General features: G+C 42.1%; 2 protein-coding genes across 4 annotated transcripts in view; both read left to right on the top strand.

Annotated features, from left to right (window-relative positions):
- The first annotated feature begins 552 nt into the window (after window positions 1–552).
- Window positions 553–13201, top strand: LOC112566293 (cytochrome P450 2J2-like). Its single transcript, XM_025242370.1, has 5 exons — window positions 553–695; window positions 3026–3428; window positions 4179–4706; window positions 9711–10151; window positions 11697–13201. The coding sequence occupies exons 3-5, from the start codon at window positions 4253–4255 to the stop codon at window positions 11900–11902; spliced, it is 1101 nt and encodes a 366-aa protein (XP_025098155.1). The 5' UTR covers window positions 553–695; window positions 3026–3428; window positions 4179–4252; the 3' UTR covers window positions 11903–13201.
- Window positions 13202–14227: 1026 nt separating this feature from the next.
- The window catches only part of LOC112566292 (cytochrome P450 2J6-like), a 35869-nt gene continuing 33633 nt past the window's right edge, over window positions 14228–16463 (top strand). Inside the window, exons 1-3 of one of the 3 annotated variants that reach the window (XM_025242368.1) lie at window positions 14228–14342; window positions 14586–14759; window positions 15730–15932. The gene's annotated coding sequence lies outside the window, so the exon portion shown is untranslated. The other 2 variants (XM_025242367.1, XM_025242369.1) reach the window with 2 other exon arrangements.

Raw genomic sequence — 16463 nt, 5'->3', positions numbered from 1 at the left:
AAGAATTGCCGCAACAATAAAATTTAAAAATGCAGGAGAAAGTTAGTATTATCTGCTTTCCAGATGGTAAATGTGTAAAAGCTCCAGAGAGAAATATTGTAGTAATGTCGCACGCGATATGAAGAGAGAATTTCGTGTTGACAGCAAACTAAACAGAATGTGGGGCCGACATTTCGAATTGGGATTGTCACATGGCTCCTGTGCATCTTTAGTTGAAAAGAGTGAAGACGATGTTCCACCTTGTGTCTAGTGCTGCTCACACGAGAAGAAAGGTGTTGATGGTAGCAGTCGACAAGTGATGGACAGGACACGGGTACAGTATACTTGCCACGGAAAGCAGAAGTCCAGCAGAACCAAAAGTGTTGTAGTCGTGATGTCTGTCAGGACAACATATATTTAACTCCGCTTTTGGATGAATTGATTAAATCCATCCTCACAAAGAGGCTGGTTGTCAACAGGTAGATCTCGCGCTAAAGTACAGTACAGGTGACCGCTGTGTGAACCACTTGACTTTAAATCCCACATATGGCTTTCATTAACATACACCTGTCAACTATTCAATGTTATTTCAAACTTTAACACACACTTTTGAAGGTAGGTGTCGCTAACATCCCTACCCCAGCAATTTCGTGCAAAGTCGAAGTCGAGGGCACTCGTCCAAAGCTCCGACAGTCCAGTAGGAGCAGGTCTGAGTGGTGAGTACACGATTTTGCGAGCTGACTTAGTATATAAATTTTGCTGTATAGCAAACCATGCTGAGATGTTGTTGAACTGAAGGAAGATATCTACTATACGGTGGGCTTGTTTTTGTACACGAGATGTTTGCTGTCCTGAATGATGGGGGGAGGGAGAAATTGTTTTTTTACGCCGTGCCAGCAACTGAGGCTACATCACGGCAAGGCAGCCAGCCCTGTAAACAGACGCCACGTGCAGAGAAAGAACAGCGTGCCCGAGACGAGAAATGAACTCTGGGCAGCCAACCTTCACTGTATTGGTGACAGGCGCTAACCGTTGCTCCACCGGACCGCTGTCCTCAATGATGAAGTGTCATGATTAGATCGTCGGTTGTCCCTGTCATTATATAGGATGAACGAGATCAGTGTGCCTTTACGTGTGCACACCTGATCACTTGAAAAGACCAGTTTTGTCGCCTGAACCAGGTTTCTAAAAAAAATATGAGGTAGGGTTTGGTTTGGTTTCTTTTAGCACATCTGTACAACACCCAGTAGGATGCTTTGGCTGTTTTCCCTTAATGCCGTATTCGAAACCACGACTCAACGGCTGATACAAAACACTACAGAGGGAGCAGTCCAGTGATCACAGTAAATGTGACAGAATATATCACTTGCATCACTTTGCTTTCCTCTACTTGACATTTTCCTGCTCCTTCCTTCCAAACAAGCAGTGAGTGACTAACTTCCAGAACAAATAACGGGCGAAAATAAGTGTTGGCACTTTGTCTTTGGGTAGAAAGCAGGTCTCGCTTAGGGACTAATGTAGGTACAAACCGTGGGGGTGGGGCAGACAGTGAGTGGTGGTAAATTGTTCTAGATTTTATGGACAACAGCTCTTAATACACATTCATGTACACACATACATGTACATCAGGTAAGACTGAAGTTTTGGTTTTGAACCTCAGACTGTCAGCAACTAAATTCTAGAGAAAAAACATAATTTAGATATTTTGTTGATCAACCATGGAAAAAACAAAAAGGAAAAGTAAGTAGGGGAAGTATACAGTTTTCTAATCTTTCACCACGATTTTGATTCATCAGTCATTTCTCAACTCTATTTAGTTGTGGGCGTCTAGTGAGAGCCAATACCGATTTTTTTTTCTTCAGCGTGGTAAACAAGCAATCTTACAAACGATCATTTTTCGCCATTAATAATAGCCTTTGAACTAATGAACTTATTACTTACCCAACACACATTCCACTCTTTTCTCTCATCATGTGTGACATACACAATAATTTTCCTTATATTAACCATTTTTAATTAAACTTGAAAGCCAATATTTTGTTTTTTTATGACCATGAGAATTAAATCCGTTATCTTTCACAAAGTCTCTATTATCGTCTTTACATCAGCTGGTCGACTGGGAAAACTGTTTAGTAGATTGCAATACACACCTTATCACCTTGTATATTTCTGCACATTATATGTTTACAATAACAACAGAACCAAATCAATGCCAGGACTACACATATATTTACATTAATTCTCTACAGACTGTCTTTTAATTCACAGGAAAATATCTTTTTTTTCACAAACAATTTTGTCATCCTAATAAACATAAAACAGCATAATTTATTTAAAATTTGTTTTAATGTACTTTAATTAATTATGAGCAAACTGTAGGATACAGTTAACTAACTGTAGCACTGTGCACCGTTGTTTTGCTATGGCCGTTTGGTCAAGGTATCCTCTTTGATTTGATGTCCTAAGATCCCATCTAGTCTCGTCTCGCGAGATTTTTATGTTCTTTCTATTCCAGCCTTTACTCGGACGCTTATCCTTATTTCATCACATTTATTTTTTACTTCAAAATAAAATATAATACCAACAAATCCATAGAAATTCTACTACACAGTCATTAAAGAAAATGTTTTGATTCCAAGAGTAACAACTGGAGTGTCGGGGTGTCAGGGGCTGTAACTGAGAGACGCGAGAAATTCTAGATCTATGTAAGTTGTAACTGATTTATTTCCACTGATCTATGTTTTATACAAACCGTGTAACAACATCAGTAGTAGTAAACAGAAAAAAATGAATCAACTGGTGACATACACTAGTTAATTCCTACAATGCAGCCTGTAAAAAGTGTAAAGGTTAGTGGTAAAAGAAAGACAATGAATACAAGGTCTTTGAGTGAAGTGTTGTATCTTCTTCCTGTCTTTTATTCCATTCTCCTTTTTTTTACATGCTTAGTCCAACAATGTGCTTTCCCTGTCCGTATTTCTAGTTTACTATCTTTGCATTCCATTTCTTCATCTTTGTAATTTATTTTCCTTGTTTTTTACTTTAGCGACACAGGATTCACCTACATTCGTCTCCCACAAGACAGCTAACAGAGCACCATGACATCTCTACTGGAAATGCTCGACATCAACACAGGCCTTGCTTTAGGCGTTGCCGTGTTGTCGTTGTTGTGGTGGTTTTCCGTCAGACGACCTGCAGGTGCACCTCCAGGACCTTGGCTGGCTGTACCACTGCTGGGTCACCTGCTGCTGATGATGAAGAAAGATCCTCTGGAGCAGTTCGCAGCATGGCGACGACAGTACGGTGACGTGTTCAGTCTGTACCTGGGCAGCCAGCTGGTGGTGGTATTCAACGGCTACAAAGTCATCAAGGACGCATTAGTAAAAATCACAACGCCTTCTCCGACAGGGTTCATTGTTTTATCCTGGATATTATAACCGACAGCAAAGGCAAGTTGAATCTAGTTAAAGATTTGAGCTATGAAGTAGTTTTAAAATAGTGGCTCATCATAAAAGTTTCTGAATTCTTTGCGGGAACTTTTCTAGAACTGCTCAGAATGAATATTTCTAGTCAGAATAGCGATCATACTCTCGTATCGTCTAGTAAGTTCACTTACATCAAATCTACATCTTGGTGTAGAGGTCGTTTAACTGAATGTGACCTTGTCTATTCACCAGCACTAGCTACTGTCTTTGCTGTTTTTGATCCTAATTGTAAATTTATAAATCAGTTGTAATGTTGTACTAAATGGATCAATCTGGCAACAGAAATTTTGGGCAGCTTTTGATTTATGAATTGATCAAGGTGAGTTGGTCTTGTCCATTCAATGTGCCAACCGTTTATCGCATAAGTATTCCTTAGTATTAATAAAAATCATATTGAAATATCTCTTTAGTAGTACAGCACAAAGGCAAAATATTGATAATTACAGGGTGTCCAAAAAGTTTCGCAGGATTTTATAAGATAAACGAATGTATGTCACAATGAATTTTATTGTATTATGAATGAAAACTACGAGCACAATAATAACTATGAATGAACCAAAAATACAACAATGATCAATAAGAAAGAAACAAGGACGCAGCAATGATAAAATACTAACGGAATGGTTCAAATTGTTCCCAGCTGTGTTCGATACAAGAAACCAGTCGTGATGCAACACTGCGTAAGAGTTGTAATAGAATTTTCATCTTTTACAGGCGTTATTGACACCTCTGGTCATGTGTGGAAAGCGCAAAGAAAGGTTGCTATAGAGATTCTACGTGAGCTAGGGATGGGCAAAAACGTCCTGGCAGTAAAGATTGAGGAGGAGGTTAAAGAGTACATCAGGGTCATATCCGAGAGCCAAGGACAGCCGCTGGATCTGAAACACTTGACCCAAGCTAGCGTGTCCAACAACATGTGTTCCATTCTCTTTGGCAAACGCTTCGAGTATGACGACGATGTCTTTGGAAACAACCTTAGGTTGATGGATGCCATTGCTCACGATGCTGGGGCGGGTGCCACAGTCACTAGTATGCCTCTTCTGCGACACCTGCCTGGAGATTACTTTAAGCTGCAACGCTTTGTGGACAACATGCGGCTTGTGTTACATAAGTTTATTAAACCTTTTGTAGACGAGCACTACCGCAGGTCTGAGGAGGGCACAGTGGACGACTTTATTGGCGCCTACATCAGAGAAATACATCATCATCGCAACAGTCAGTCAGGATCACCTCACATCAACGGTAAATACATACTCCACTTTTGTTCATTTTTAAGTAATTTACCGCAGTAAACAGCTAGATAAAATTATAATGCTCGTAACGAAAACAGACGTTATTGTCATACTCGCCGAATGGAAAGCGAAGGTCGGTATAGACGCCTCCTAGCTTGGTAAATTTAGGCTTGGCGAAACCAAGGACAGGGGAATTAGACTAGAATTTAAGAAGAACCTTCTACTCACGTTAGCCAATAACCTAATAGAAAATTAAGGTTAAAAATTTGGCCCTTGGCAGATGAATTGGTCCATGACAAATTGGAATTCATCCTGCTACTTAGATGCTTCAATTACATTATCAACAAGGCGACGTTGAGGACGTATCTAGGAGTTGATATAAGTAGCTACACGACTGTGTCGGAATGAGCCGGAAGCGAAGGTTTAAAATGAAGTGCTACTTAAATATTTTCCTAATTCAGTTTGAGTTGGAGGCTCTGAGATACATAAACGTCTTCAAGACCAAATCTGGATGTAAATTCGCCGCACTGAAATCGGAATTATGTTTAATTCTGAGCTAATAAACAAACAACGATACAACTTATTTACTAGACTTTGATTAGACTTAAAAACATGAACGAGAATTGTTAAAAACTGGAGGATACAATAAACTGTACGAAAGCGTACGGTACCAGCAGTTTTGTGACCATTTTGTGTCTCTAAGGTGCCATGTGCACTCATCTGATAAGAGCAGGGCCGCCGGGAGCCAGCCCGGGCCCCGGGACAGACGACCTCTCCGGGCCCCTTGTACTTGTAATCGTAAATTATTTTCCCAGTATATAATGTATGTTTACAATTCGAATCTCAATATCTACACTTCATTCAGTAACGAAATATAGACTGCAAACAGTAGGACAAGTGCACTAGGATCTACATCACTACTTGAACATAAAGTTGTTTACATGCGAGTGGTTAGTAAATGAGGACAAATGATGTTAAAGGATCAGACTTGTAGCACCCCGCTCCACAGACCCCCCCCCCCTTTAGTAAGGACTGTTACGTCAGCAGCGATGTCAAAACCTCGACAGATTAGAACAACGGTAGATGTATCACATCGCTTTGTGTTCTAAGTGCTGCGCTTTTGTACTAAGCTCACTGACGTGCAAGGAAATGTTCTCTATGTAAGTGATTTATACTTCTACATGTAAAGAGGAAGAACCGAAGAAGTAAATGCCTAAACAAGTCTTCATCGAGTGTCGTTAATAACCTCATTAAAAAAAAGTGTTTGCTGCGACGAACAGCAGAGCACATCAGTTATCATTTTTATCAACTTACATAACAAACACGCAGCACCTATCGAAAGTCCCTTCCTATATTACTCCTTTAGCAAAACCGCACGCGCGCGCACGCACACACACACACACACAATAACTACTCACACGCATGCTGTTACACGTAAACAAATATCTGAACTGAACTGTCGCCTTCAGACTCTTTAAAGCAGAAATTTTGAATTCATCCAACTTTTTACCAAGCATAAACTCGGTCGACTTCAACCGCCATCAGTCACTAGCCGTTAAAATACCTGCTCAGTTTTAGAAGACAAAGCAACTGTTTTAAAGACTAGTTAGCTAGTAAGTGTTAATACTTTTAATATTTAAGGAGATTAGAAAGTTTTGTAAAAATGACAGAAAAATAAAAATGTTTAGCATATTTTAGCTGAATCGTAATAGTTCATAGAACAAAGTTATACAAGACTAATATTGTCATTTTACCTGCTGACTACAAACTTTATGAGCTTTTCTCACAAACTTCATTATTGTCAGTCAATTTGAGACGCTAGTCACTCTCATTGACACTGATGTTCCTGCCTTGTCAAATGCTATTTGCCAATAAACTCGATTATTATACTGTATGGTAGTGTTACGACCGTAGCGGTAACTTGGCTCGTTTAAAGATCTGAAAATCTGCGGTGTCACACTTTCCTGTACAAAGTCACTTCAGTCATCCGTTGAACAGAGGATAGAACACGTATACAGCGGCTCACACTGTAATATTTCTCAGTATTATTTCAATGTTCAACAACTCAACGTTATAACCACATAATCAGCGGACTGCCACACAGGCTACTTACATTCTCTTACTTCCAACTCACACAGAGTACTACTAAAAACTCACACACAGTACTACTAAAACTCAGAAAAATCGAATAACGACCACCTAGGTCTACCCCAGCTTTTTATAGATCCCTTCTAAAATGCTAAAAATACAAAATAAAAAAAAACATTAAAAAATATATAAAAAATGAAGACGCAGTACGCCCTGACCTTGACATCGCCACTTCCGCCAAGGCCCCATCAAACTAAGAATACTCAATTTCGTAACAGGTAGTGTGGACATCGCAGTTAGGGGGGATGGAACATTGCACGCACACAGGGAGGGTGGAGGCTGGCAATGTGGGGGTCGGGTGGTCGCTGGCCGGGTGACAGCCACGTGACAGAGGGAAGGTGTGAGGGGGTCGACTAGCGACAGGATGCAGGTGCGCGGATGTGGTTGGGAGGGGTGGAGGATGAAGAGGTGAGGGGGAGAATGAGAGGAGACAGCTAGCGAAGCCGACGATTCTTGAGAGCTTTGGACCAGACCTGGGCAAAGGCCTCCTGTCTCTGACCGGCCCGCCCGCCAGTACATATACTATACAGGGCCGTGCTTAGGGGCAGGCGGACGAGGCATCTGCCTAGGGCCCCGCGCTTCAAGGGGCCCCGCGCTTTTGATTGATATGGTAACTAGGCATATGGAAAACCGTGTGATCGTGAGGGCCCCGCACATGCCCTTTGCCTCGGGCCCCGCGGGGGCTAAGAACGGGCCTGATACTATACATACAGTATTAGGTAAAACTGAGTTAACTATATTAGTCCGGCCCTCTAAAACCATACCAATTTCTCATGCGGCCCCTTGGGAAAATTAATTGCCCACCCCTGCTTTGGACTGACGGGTAACTTCAACAAATAAAGCCGTTTTTACGAACCCTCGCTACTATGCCACTCACGCTACTATGCCACTCATGCTACTATGCCAGTTTTGCTCGGTCCCGGTAGGTGGCATAGTAGGGAGATTTGACTGTATGCCACTTTTGTGTGACTGTTACGAGGTACAAGTTGTGAAATTCCGCGCAGTGCTCGATTACTATACTGTATGGTAGTGTGGGACATCGCAGTTAGGTGGGATGGAACATAGCACGCACACAGGGAGGGTGGAGGCTGGCGATGGGGGTGGTCGCTGGCCGGGTGACATCCACGTGACAGAGGGAGAGCTGGAGGGAGTCGACTAGCGACAGGATGCAGGTGCGCGGATGTGGTTGGGAGGGGTGGAGGATGAAGAGGCGAGGGGGAGAATGAGAGGAGACAGCTAGCGCCAGCCGACGATTCTTGAGAGCTTTGAACTGACAAGTAACTTGAGCAAATAAAGCCGTTTGTACGAACCCTCGCTACTATGTCACTTTTGCTCGGTCCCGGTAGGTGGCATAGTAGCGAGATTTGACTGTATACAGCATCATATATGACAGCTTCCTTGAAGACAACTAGCGCACAATAAGAAAGATTCCGAGGTGGCTTTGGGGGACGGATGGTGGGTAGATAGTATCTCCTTTTTACTGGGGGCTTTGTCGGCAAAGAGCAAAAGAAGGTCGGAGGCCGATGTGTTATTACAGGGCGATGCTGGTACATCGCCGGAGGTCGTGCGATCGTCCCACACCTTTAGTTACAGTCGTCCGAGTCCTCCCCTTTCCGGTGACATAACTCTCCTCCCTACCTCTATCCGGGCCATCCACCCACCGTGCGAACACTGTCTCTACACTTAAATTACCTTTTTCATGCTAGCCTCCTCTTTATCATCCTCCTCCAGCTCCAAACTTCCCGCGACACCACCGTGATCAATTCATAAGCCTAATATTTGCGGGACAGCAGTTTTTAAAATGTTTTGCAATAATGTGTTCTATTTTGCTGGCTGCGATAGTATTACAGGATAAAATAGTCTCATTGTATCAAGGATCTACTGTGTAGACTAATGTAGTTGTTTGTTTGGTGATGGAGATACGGTTAAAGAAAGTCTCAGTGTTGCTTAGTAACTACGAAAAAAAGCAGCCTTGATGTCTCTCGCTTACAGGCTGCAGCGCCAGGGACGGGCCCCCACCATGTCGGTTCACAGAGTGGCCACACATCAGTAACATACCTGCCTGATCTCCACTGTTAAGTCCGATTTGCTTGCACGGCCCGCACCCTCCTCCACCCCACCCTTCCCCGTAGTGGCACCTGTAGCCAGCAATCTCATGGCACGAACGTTCTTCAGGGCGGTTCACACGCGATAAAATCTTTAGTGTCCAGCGGCCGTCACCTCTTGGCTTGTCCAGCGAGAATATGATACCCGCTGACTACACTTCTCACGACAGGCCCCGGTACCCCGAAATTGTATTCTACAGACTTGAAACTCAACTTCTGCATGTGTAATGCTTGGTAGTTCTGTCCTTAGACCTTTCTTTAAAAGAAAAAGAAAAGGAGAAGAAGAAAGAAAAATCCATTGAGCAAGGCCGGGCCCCCTTGAAAGCCGCGGGCCCGGGTACACCAGACCCACCTGTCCCCCCCTCTCGTCAGGCCTGGATAAGAGTTGTCTTTTCTTTCTACGTCGGATACGGACACTAAACCTGATTTCAACACAGTTTCCTAACGTCACATAAATATCACAATACTAAGAAAGTTCTTAATTCGATAACACAACCAAAAAAAGCTTTGTTTTAAGCGCAGACTGGGGTCTCTTCTTCCAAACCGCTAGATTTATCTAAGGGATACCGGGACTAATCGAGATCAGGTTTTATCTGTCCCCTAACTACCACAAAAGAACTGTTTATGTGTTCAGTTACTCTGCCTGAAACCATGAAATGAGCCGTTATCTTCTAAAATAGTATAAAGTAGAAAAAATAACAAACTACACTGGTTAATGCCTTCAGAACCACAGTAAAGTGTACACAATTTGCATTTTGCAGATGTTAATCTCCTGAAGTTAGTCTTCGACATCTTAATAGCTGGCTCGGAGACGACCTCTACAGCTATCCTGTGGACTCTGGTTTACTTCCTTCACCACCCTGACGTGCAGGACAAGTGCTACGAGGAGATCCACAGAGTTGTCGGCACAGAGCGAGCGCCCACCATACAGGATAGACCTCAGTTAGTTTACATGGAGGCTGTCATCATGGAGGTTCTTCGCTATGGCAACGTTGCTCCACTAAGTGTGCCACATGCCACTTCATGTGACGTGGAGTTTGGCGGATACAAGATCCCTAAGGGCACTTTAGTCATCCCCAACCTGGATTCTGTAATGAGAGATCCGGAGACCTGGGGTGACCCCGACAGATTCCGACCTGAACGTTTCATTGGAGAGGACGGCAAGCTGTGGAGACCCGAAGAGTTCATTCCCTTCTCAATGGGTATGTTACAACTTTTTCTCATCTCATTTAGTTTTCTTCATCCTATGTTAATACTATATACGAGCATAAATCCTCGCATACAGTATATTCTACTACACACACATATTCACACCTATACATACATACATTGAACAATCAATCCCTTTTGACAAAGTTTTGACAGGAATATGGCAGAATTCAAATCATGTAAGAAGAAAGTTCATGAACCATGTAAAGATTGCAAAAAACAAACAACAAAAAACAACAACAAAACAACAACAAAACAACGAAAAACCAAAACAAAACAAAAAAAATACCTTAGCTCTTGTCACGGACCGTCCGCTGACACGAGCATTCTCTCCATAAACCAATATACTCAGATCGCCTGAGGGTTGACGTACCTCCTTAGAGGCACCAATAATTATTGAATTCAAACACAATTTTAATTAAAAAAAGGCAAAGTATCAACAATCAGAGATTCACTCCTTCTTTCGCCACACAAGATATATTACCAATATATTATCATTCATCCAACGTACTATTAGAATTAACAATAAAGTTGATTCCCATAAATTCTGTCACTGATAAAGTATGCCGCTGTCTCCAGTGCTGTCCTTTCTTGATGAATTACCAATGTTAATATCCACTGTATTATAGTATAAACTGTTCGTTCTTAACGAAACCCAAACCTTTTTATATTAAAGTCTTTGCAACCCTCCCAAGTCCTCTTTTCTAATGAGTAACACTAATCTTCTTTCCTTTAAGTCGATTTATCATTAAAAAAAAGTGCTTTTACGATACCGACAGTTTACAGGCAGAACGTCACGGACTGGCACCTGCGGTTGCCTCCTGGGTGTTTAGCAGGATGATGAGAGGTTAGCTGAAGGCCGAGAGAAAACCTTCCCTCCACCGGCGGTTTAATCTCAGGCTGTTTGGAACTGTCCTTTCCGGGCGACAGATGGTGGTCGGTGCACCAGCTTTGCACCAAGATTTCCGTTCTTGATCCGTCGGTTACTCGCTCACACCAGTGTGTGGCTTCTTGGCCCCACCAAGAAACTGTACTGCGGCATGCCCAAGCCACAGACCTACCCACGGCGCGGACACGAACTACAGTAGATCACGATCTGTGAAGTATATCCACCTGTAGTATACACACAGTATTACTTCCCCGGTAATACGTATTCCGCGGTCGCAGCAGTAGCGAGAAAGTCCAGAGAAAAACCACCAATTCTTTTTCGTCACCTTATTTTGACATCACAATGTACGTCATTTGCTCAAGGGCAAACAACTTCCAGCCCACTACCCTAGATCAGATCAACCACGGTTGTCAACCTTTCCGCCATACCCCTCTACTAAGTACTTATCCGTTACAGCTCAAGTTTGAACTGTTGATCGCTGTACCACGTGGTTAACCCTCGTAAAACAGTCAAAGAGGTTAAAGGATACTGTTCAGCGGCGTCACGAAAGGTCATCTGCTGGCGATACACACAAACTTTAATCTTAAACATTTGTTGAAATAAAAATTTCAAATTCGACCTTAAGTATGGTTTAAAATTTCTGTTACAGGTCGGCGCATCTGCTTGGGTGAAACGATTGCTCGAATGGCATTACTTCTTTACATTTCAACAATGGTGCAACACTTCCGATTCTTACCTCCGGAAACTGGAGAGCTGCCATCTTTGCAAGGCCTGCTTGGAGCATCCCATTCCCCTAAACATTTTAAAGTTCGATCAGTGCCTAGGATGTGTTTGAAAAAGGAAACATCGGAATGAAGTAAGCAATGGAGAGGATGGGAGTATCTGAGGGCAGTGGACATGGCTGCAGTAAATCAGCGCGGGCCAGTCTCAGCGATTTTTTACTTAGCAAATTTACGTAGCAAATACAGATTGTTGACCCAGGATTGTTGACGGGTTTCGGCGTTAATCAATTGCACTAAAAATATTTTTAAAGAGGCAGTGTCCCAATATTTTGTTAGATTTCGTTTTACTTTCTGGTTACAATCATCAGTTTTTTTCCTCAGTAATAAATGTGGAATTATACTACTAGGAATACAGAATACTTTAAAGGCGTCAGACTCTTTAACACTGGTACTGCAGGAAGCTGACTCTGACTTTGCTCACACTGCTGCAAAACACTTCCGATGATGAAGCTATGTTCTCACTTGACCTATTTATCGTTTTTATCTTCTTTTTCTTTCATGCTTGTTCCCTTGCTTGTTTTCTTTTCATAATTGCTGTAAATTTTCTATTTATTGTAACAATTTGCATTTTTGGCTTGGTTTTCTGGTCCATCAAGAACTGATACTCTTGCTTGTGGTACTTTCAAGTCTCTGTCACATCAGCATGCACCAAGGTTCTGACAGCGGCATGCAGCAATGTCCCGATGTGTGTAGGGTACACTAAATGATTAACAGTTTGTGGGCCAATCGTAGGCTGGAATTCAGTCTATTACACTATTTTTATCATTCTCTTGATACAGAAATGTTTACGTATATCTTGTATCATAAGATTCTTCAAATTGTAATGCAGCTGTGCATTGCTTACTATTCGCTATTGCTATTTTGGGGATCAAAATATTCTAATGAAATGTTCGTCCACCAATAAAACTGAAAATATCTGTCATCCATTGGTCAGTTTTAATTACAGTAGGTTAATTTTCAGGGTTTAATTTTCGTGGCTATACATTCTTGATTTTTCTGTTTATCTGCTTACAAGACAGGGTAAACCGTGATGAACTATGAATAATGCTACATGAAGTTTGTGTTGAGTGTTGACAATGGTCACATTCTCGACTCACACCATGGAGATGTTTTACTTATTATTTATTTAAATCTTGTTTGCTTCAGGAATATTAAAGGACAAAAACAACTTATGTAGGTAAAATACTTGAAACATAGAATTGTTGATAATCATGTTGAGATAGTTTCAAGCTGATATGTACAAATATATGTGCAGTTTTACTCTTAATGTATGAAGTGATGTGCATGGATATACTTTTTCCTGTGTAATATTTTTATGATTTCTGGATAAATGCTCGACATTTTTTATTGCTATTTGATTAAAACATTTATTCCTCAGGAACTCCATGTTTTCTGGTTTTCCTCCTGAGTGTTTGTGTGTCTTTTTATTTCCTCATTCTGTAATCTGCTTTTCTTGGTATGTAGTTGACAAATCTAAAATTATAAAAATCACAACCAAAAATAAAAAAAATCCCATAACAGAGCAAGAACAATGAATAGCTGATCCCTTCGCAGTGAGGACTGGAGTGAGGAGAGGTTGTTTATACTCTCGCTGACAATCTTCCAGATCGTCATAGACTGGATCTTGAGAAAAACAACCACATCTATATTCACTCTCTATCCGTTTAATCCTTTGCTGATGACACACATCTGTAATTATATACCAGCTGTTGTCCTTCCCAGGACACAAAGCATCCAGACATTCAGTTGCTGTTAGACATGGGCGTAAAGAGAAAAGAGAAAAAGATGTCTGCTGTGTAAGAATTGCCGCAACAATAAAATTTAAAAATGCAGGAGAAAGTTTGTATTATCTGCTTTCCAATGTGAATGTGTAAATGTCTAAAAGCTCGAGAGCGAAATATTGTAGTAATGTCGCACGCGATATGAAGAGAGAATTTCGTGCTGACAGCAAACTCAACAGAATGTGGGGCCGACATTTCGAATTGGGATTGTCACATGACTGCTTTGCATCTTTAGTTGAAATGAGTGAAGACGATGTTCCACCCTTGTGTCCTCTGCTGCTCACACGAGAAGAAAGGTGTTGATAGTAGCAGTCGACAAGTGATGGACAGGACACGGGTACAGTATACTTACCACTGAAAGCAGAAGAAATCCAGCAGAACCAAAAGTATTGTAGTCGTGATGTCTGTCAGGACAACATATATTTAACTCCACTTTTGGATGAATTGATTAAATCCATCCTCACAAAGAGGCTGGCTGTCAACAGGTAGATCTCGCGCTAAAGTACAGTACAGGTGACCGCTGTGTGAACCACCCATACCACGTGACTTTAAATCCCCCATATTGCTTTCATTAACATACAGCTGTCAACTATTCAATGTTATTTCAAACTTTAACACACACCTTTGAATGCAGGTGTCGCTAACATTCCTTCCCCAGCCATTTCGTTCAAAAGTCGAAGTCGATGGCACTCGTCCAAAGCTCCAACGGTCCAGTAGGAGCAGGTCTTAGTGGTGAGTACATGATTTTGCGAGCTGACATAATATATACATTTTGTTTTTATAGCAAAGGAGAGTTTAGAGAGTCACTTTACCGGAAGGAAACGAGAACTACCACAGCTGTGAGACACAAGTGCTGCGTTTTCTGAAAGATTATGCTGATTACAAAACATGGAACGATGTTGATGTTGAGAGAGCCCATCGTATTGGAAAGTTCGAGGCCTTTAAATCGAGACCGATTATTATAAAATTCTGCAGATGGTCTGATAAGATGAGGCTGTTACGAGATCATGTGACTAGAGGTGCGATGCGCAAGGATGGATTTCGTTTGGCAGTTGACCTCACCAGGCAGCAGAGGTTACAACTTCGCCACCTGAAACAAGAAGGCAACCGGGGAGGAGCGACGCTGGAGACTATCCGAGCCTGAGGAGGGTGAGTGACGGATACTGTGCGAGGCTGTGCAACACGATGCCGTCGTCGTCGTAGTCAAGCACAGTGTCGTTTTGTACCCGTGTCAGGCCTTTATCGTGTTTTGATGTGACCCGGGCAGTGATCGGGTAGCGGGGAAAGTGGGGTGGTGATGAGAGCGAGGGGAAGAAAAGAGGTAAAATACATGCAGATTTTTCTGTACATTGGTGTCTTTATGCGGATGGAATTGCGTCTCTGTGCTGTATTGCTTGTGTGTGTGTCATCGTTTTCCCCTGTTTTGTTTTCCCCTGTGTTAAATAAGCTTTTCAAATAAATGTGTATTGTCAACATGTTTATTGAGGGTCGAGTGATGGACATTGTCTCTTGCCGCAGTCACGAGTCACCCCTAAATGTGGGGTGTGTGAGCGTAACTGCGGGTGTGGACTGGTTGAAACCCGAGAGACAGATGTCACTACAGGTAGTCCTCGGGTTCCGACGGTCTCGAGTTTCGTCATTTCGTGGTTACGACGCTCATTCCGACTTACGAGGTTTAGCATTACAACACTTACAGTACAGTATTTCATTATTAAACGTAACTGTACTGCAGAATATTTTACTGTACTTATGTTTATTGATAATTATGTAGGGTACTGTGTTCGGATAGGTGTTTGGATAGGCTAAGTGTTTGCAGTACTGAACTGTACGTTATTATGGTACAGTACTGTATGAACGTATGATCCGACTTACGTCGAAATTTGATTTACGACGCCGCGTAAGAACGGATCAACGTCGTAAGTCGAGGACTACCTGTATAGATATTAATAAAGATATCTAACTCGAGAGAAAATTCTCTCTTTTTCATTCTCTCTCTCACACAAACACGCAGTCTTGCTCATCTTAAAGGTGTGACAGGAAGCTTAGAAATTACTGCACATGCACACCAGAACTTTATAGTGCTTTGCGACCTTGACACAGTTAATGCTCGACCTTCCAGGAAATACAAAACGGGTTAACACCCGAAAGGATCAGTGACTAGCATTCTGTCTACACCTTAGTCAGTCCAGAAACAGGGTCTATAACTGCATGACTCCACCCCTATGCTCATTGCCAGGGGTAACGTCAAGTGTGTAAATGTGGTGTCAACAGCTTGAGACAAGTACACGGGGTATGTTACCCGCCGTGTCTCGTTCTTGTTGGGTGAGTATGAGCTATTCAAATCACGCGGCTTATTTTTTCGATAATTTTGTTGCTTGGTTACTTATCTTTCCTGACTTAACCGGGGTAAAGATTGTTGATAATGCATTAGCCATGGTCAGGAGTGAGGACACACGGTCAGACATACGGAAGAAAACAACAATAATAACAAATGTTACTTATATAGTGCTTTACTATATACCGTCCCCTCCACGCGAAATGCCATCTGTTTCAGGGAGGCACGTTTCTTTGTAATGAGCTATTCAACTATAACTATAGCTACAATCGTGCAATAACTGTTGGTCAGGGGTGACTAGAATACTATGTTTCCTCACAGAGTTCTACCATACATGCGTCGACCGTACTCTCTCTCTCTTTTTAAATAAGTTTACCCGTTTATTGTAACCAATGAAAATGCACTACACGTGTTCAAACAGTTTAGCCAGTAGCTGGTCGGGCTGAGGCTCGTAGTGGGGAGAGCGAACTAGACTGAGTACAAGGGTTGCAGGTTAATTTCTATCAAAACCTTTTTTC

The sequence above is a fragment of the Pomacea canaliculata genome, linkage group LG6 (assembly GCF_003073045.1).
Source record: "Pomacea canaliculata isolate SZHN2017 linkage group LG6, ASM307304v1, whole genome shotgun sequence".
NCBI lineage: Eukaryota > Metazoa > Mollusca > Gastropoda > Architaenioglossa > Ampullariidae > Pomacea > Pomacea canaliculata.
The sequence above is the reverse complement of the archived record's forward strand: the minus strand, read 5'-3'. Positions and strand labels throughout refer to the sequence as shown.

Excerpts from the sequence above, each read along its gene's own strand:
- LOC112566293 (XM_025242370.1), top strand. The coding sequence starts at position 4,253 with ATGGGCAAAAACGTCCTGGCAGTAAAGATTGAGGAGGAGGTTAAAGAG. Across the intron at positions 4,707-9,710 it reads AGGATCACCTCACATCAACG|ATGTTAATCTCCTGAAGTTA; the intron begins GTAAATACATAC and ends TGCATTTTGCAG. Across the intron at positions 10,152-11,696 it reads GTTCATTCCCTTCTCAATGG|GTCGGCGCATCTGCTTGGGT; the intron begins GTATGTTACAAC and ends TTTCTGTTACAG.